This window comes from Macrobrachium nipponense, chromosome 25 (genome assembly GCF_015104395.2).
Source record: "Macrobrachium nipponense isolate FS-2020 chromosome 25, ASM1510439v2, whole genome shotgun sequence".
Lineage (NCBI taxonomy): Eukaryota > Metazoa > Arthropoda > Malacostraca > Decapoda > Palaemonidae > Macrobrachium > Macrobrachium nipponense.
This window is the reverse complement of record NC_087214.1, coordinates 4,046,234-4,051,199: the sequence shown is the minus strand read 5'-3', so window position 1 is coordinate 4,051,199 and position 4,966 is coordinate 4,046,234. Positions and strand designations below refer to the sequence as shown.

At 41.7% G+C, this 4,966-nt stretch overlaps 1 protein-coding gene across 1 annotated transcript; it reads left to right on the top strand.

Annotated features, from left to right (window-relative positions):
• Positions 1–1,422: 1,422 nt before the first annotated feature.
• Positions 1,423–4,691, top strand: LOC135198963 (uncharacterized). Its single transcript, XM_064226883.1, has 2 exons — positions 1,423–1,642; positions 2,038–4,691. Exons 1-2 carry the CDS (start codon positions 1,423–1,425, stop codon positions 4,689–4,691), a joined length of 2,874 nt encoding a protein of 957 aa, XP_064082953.1.
• Positions 4,692–4,966: the final 275 nt, after the last annotated feature.

Below are 4,966 nucleotides of genomic sequence, written 5' to 3'. Positions count from 1 at the left end.
AATGATGATATAAATAATATTAATTACATCTAGTGATTTCAGTTGTTGCTATTATTAATATGTAATTGGTGTAAATGACTGAGAAAATTACTACTAAATTACCTTTGATTATGGCGGTCGTCATTGAGATAATAATAATAAATATAATTGTGATTACATCTATAGTGATTGTAGTTGGTTGCTATTGCCAGAACTGTAGTTGCAACATTGCAAGTCAGTAGTTCTAGGAGGTTCTCGGAACAGCTTGTTAGATTCGGGTCGCCCGGCAATATCTTGCCCCCCACCCCCCAACCCATCTCCCCCGTATCCCCCCCCCCCCCCACCCGCCCCTACCGGGCATAGTTAGCGGTTTTATGCAGTATTATATGTTGTAAAGAAAACTAGATATCTTCGGAGAATTATTTACTTGTTTACTATTTTTATGGGAAAATATTTAAGCATAATTGTTCCATTACAATTTTTTCCCATTATAATTTTGTCATTTCCATTACAATTTTGTTTGAAAGGCCAAGTTAAAGTCGTCTTCTTCTCCTTTTAAAAATAAACACAAGCGTGCTCAAGATGGCGACGAGATCAGACCCTTTTATCCTATGTAAGTCTTGGTATGTATTTAAAATTCTACTTAAAATTCAGTTACAGTAATACGTAAAATTTAAAGGATTTCGAAGCGTTTTTGTAACACTATACCAACATTCACACACGAGAAAAGGGTCTGATTTTATCCAAATCTTCAACTAAAGAACGTGATTACTCCTCGTATTCTTCAATATTATTTACTAATACAGGCGAGGAGGGAGCATCAGAATAATAACTAACATAAAGAGAAAAGAACTCTGCTTTAGGGGGAATGGCGTCACGTAGAAATGCCTAACATAGCTCCCACTAACAATCATAATAACAATCCAGGGTGTCCATAAAGTCCCAGTACCATTACAGATATTTGTTTATTGTAATGGTACTGGGACTTTATGGACAACCTGTAATTCTAAGTCTAAAGGCCGGTACTGAAGTTCAGTTATGCCTGCAAAGTCGGCCTGAACAGGCAAAACTGAACTCACTAACGTTCAGTTTCACCTGTGCATAACTGCCCAAGTATAACTGATGATTGTCAGTGGCTACCTTTAATGACGAAAGCATTTTAGAGAGTTGAGGCCGATGTATGACGGAAATACGCATTTTTCCATCTGAAATTCCTGACTCTTTTGCCTAAATGGAGAACTACGAATTTCGCCCAGTTTTTTTTTTATATATAAATTCTTTATTTCAACGTAAAGTTTCTTCGAGTTAGTATTTAGTCATAGCACAAGGACGAATACGCATGTGTGTGTGTGTGTGCGTGCGCGTGCATAAGAGAGTGTGAAGATGGAAGTCTTTGGAACGCTAGGCTGATGCATACGCTGGAGCCCTTATCGCATATCACCGATGGAGACATTCTGGATCATTAGAGTCGAAGAAGTCTTCAGAAGCCAGAGAATTCTTCAGAAGCCAGAGGAATCTTCTGAAGACAGAGGAATCTTCAGAAGCCTCAGAAGTCTTCAGAAGCCAGAGGAATCTTCAGAAGCCACAGAAGTCTTCAGGAACCAGAGGAATCTTCAGAAGCCAGTCGTAGCATTTTTTAAAACTACCTATAGGCAAACCTCCAGTAAGTAGTATAATCACCAAACATGTTTAACCATATTGTCCAATGTGTTAGCAACTTTGAGATGGTCCACCACCCTGCAGAGAGACTTTGGGATCTATGGATTATATTGTCAGCCCTTCTTTGTTGGTCTTTTGTTGGTTTCCTTCATGGAAACTTTGTTGGACTAGTAGGAGGACTAATAATCTTTGTGATTTCCCAGCTCCCTGTAGAGAGAATTATGGACTTATTGTTGATTATATTGATTGTCCTTCTTTGTTGGTCTATTGACGGTTTCCTTCATGGAAACTTTGTTGGCCTGGTAGGAGGACTTATAATCTTTTTGATGGCCCAACTCCCTGCAAAGGTAGTTGTGGATTTCTTGATCATATTGCTTGTCCTTCTTTGTTGGTCTTTAGGCGGTTTCCTTCATGGAAACTTTGTTGGACTGTTTGAAGGACTGAAGAACGTTGAGATGGCCCAGGTCCCTGCAGAGGGACCTGATAATTTACTCGTTATGTCGCAGGAAGTCCTTCCTTCTTGGTCGTTCGGCGGTATCCTTCGGGAAAACTTGTATGCTGGACTATTGGGAGGACTCTGCGGAATGTTATTTATATTATTCCTGAAACATCAGGAAGGACAATTGGTTAGCAAGACAACAGAGAACGCAGAACCTAGGATTCGATGTGAACTGGAAGACTTGACGGACATTAATCTCAATCTAGAAAGAGAAGTGGAGGAGGCTCAAGAGAAGAACTGCGACCTCCTCAAGGATAAGGCTCAGATGACGATAGAAGAGGACGCTCTCCTGGAGAGGACACAAGACCTGGAAAATCCCTTGGCTAGTGACGAAAATTCACATGCTGAAGAAATCGTTGATGCGACCCAGGAGACTGAAAGGAAAATACAAGAAGCAGCAGACACCATTCAAGTTTTGACACAAACCGAAGACTTGATAAATGAACAAGAAGAAATAGATTATTTAAATGGCCTCAATACTGCAAACAATATACTGCAAGAACGTCTAAATGAATGTGCAGATGAAAAAGAGAGAACTGGAGAGGAAATGGATAGAAAGACAGAAGATGAAGAACAGGAAAAGGAAGGGAAACGATTCCTGAGAATAGTGGATGAGGAAGTCAGAAAATTAGAGGATCTAATAAACAACGCAGAATCAGATATGGAAACGTTTAGACCACAGATGAATGAAGAGGTACAAGGAAAGGTCTTAGCTGCCCTGGGAAAAGCCCGCCTCCTCATTACTCAGAAGGTTGAACAATTTCGAGGTCTATGTCAACAAAATATTGATGGGCCAAAAGGTGAAGAACCCACTATAATGGCTGCAGACCTAGCTGGCTTTTGGGACATGGTATCAATTCAGGTCGATAATGTACACCACCTTTTCAAAGAGGTCAGTGATCTGAAAACTAATGGATGGAAACAGGACCAAAATGCAGAGACCACTGATAATGTCACCATAGGCCCAGTGAAGAGGAAACCAGCAAAGGTTGTGAAAAAAGCTATGAAGACTTGTCCTGAGGAACAAAAGCCACGAGACGAGGCCCGCAAGAAACTGTTGGATGAGAGACGCAGGGCAATGAAGGAGGCTTTGAAAGCTAAACAAATACTACTTGATACAAATGGCATAGTAAATGATGTAGAAATTATGGTGGCAGAAAACAAAACCGCCCATTTGCCGAATTTAACATGTGGAAAGGAGGACAAAATAACAAAGAGCAATGAAGGTGGTGAAGTTAATGACAAAATCAAGGAAGTAGAAAAACAAAGCGAAGGCCACCAATTCTTAAAAATAGTTGAAAACAAGGTTTCTGTATTACAAGACCTGATAAACAATGCCGAATCTGACCTGGAAGCCTTCACACCACAGATGAGTGAGGAGGTACAAGGAAAGGTCCTCGCAGCAACAGGAAAGGCGCGCCTCCTTATCTCACAGAAGATAGAGCAGTTCAGAGGCCTATGTCAACAAAATATTGATGGGCCCAAAAGTGAAGAACCTGCTATACTAGCTGAAGATCTGGCTGGATTTTGGGACATGGTGTCCATCCAGGTGGATAATGTTCACCAGCTTTTCAAAGAAGTTAGTGTTCTTAAAGCTAATGGATGGAAAGAGAACCCAAATACACAGAACACTAATAATGTCACCAAAGGCCCTGCAAGGAGGGAACCAGTAAAAGTTATGAAAAAAGTAACGAAGAATTGCTCCGAGGAACAAAAGGCACGAGACAAGGCCCGCAGGAAACTATTGGAGGATAGACGTAGAGCAATGAAAGAGGCATTGAAAGCTAAACCAGCTAAGCCTGATGCAAATGGCATAGTAGATGATGTGGAAATTATGTTGGCAGAACAAAACATTGCCCATTTGCAGAATTTAGCAGGTGAAGATAAGGAGAAAAGGACAAAGGGAGATGAAGGTGACACAGTTAATGAGAAAACAAAGGAAGTAGAAAAACAAAGCGAAGGCCACCAATTCTTACAAATAGTTGAAAACGAGGTTTCGGGATTACAAGCCCTGATAAACAATGCTGAATCTGACCTGGAAACCTTCACACCACAGATGAGTGAGGAGGTACAAGGAAAGGTCCTCGCAGCAACAGGAAAGGCGCGCCTCCTCATCTCGCAGAAGATAGAGCAGTTCAGAGGACTGTGTCAACAAAATATTGATGGGCCCAAAGGTGAAGAACCTGCTATACTAGCTGAAGATCTGGCTGGATTTTGGGACATGGTGTCCATCCAGGTGGATAATGTACACCAGCTTTTCAAAGAAGTCAGTGTTCTTAAAGCCAATGGATGGAAAGAGAACCCAAATACACAGAATACTAATAATGTCACCAAAGGCCCTATGAAGAGGGAACCAGCAAAAGTTATGAAAAAGGCTATGAAGAATTGCTCTGAGGAACGAAAGGCACGAGATGAGGCCCGCAAGAAACTATTGGAGGAGAGACGTAGAGCAATGAAAGAGGCACTGAAAGCTAGACAAACTCACCTTGATGCAAAGGGCAGCACTGATGGTATTGAAATTCTGGTGGCAGAAAAGAGAATGGCCTGCGAGTGAGGGGTTGAATATCTCCAGTACAAGAAGAAAAGCTTCATGTTCCCCAAGCATAAGTCCCTCCAACAATGCTTTGGGACTGACACCCAACAGTCATCAGGCCAGCCTGTGGCTCATTCATGCTTCCCTCTAGGGAGGACAGGTAAAAAATATGTATTTTGCTGCAGGCAAAGGAGGACCAGCTCTCAGGATGAGAGCCAACAGCTGTTTGGAGGAAGGAGGACGAGCTCTCTGGATGAGAGCCAACAGCTGTTTGGAGGAAGGAGGACTAGCTCTCA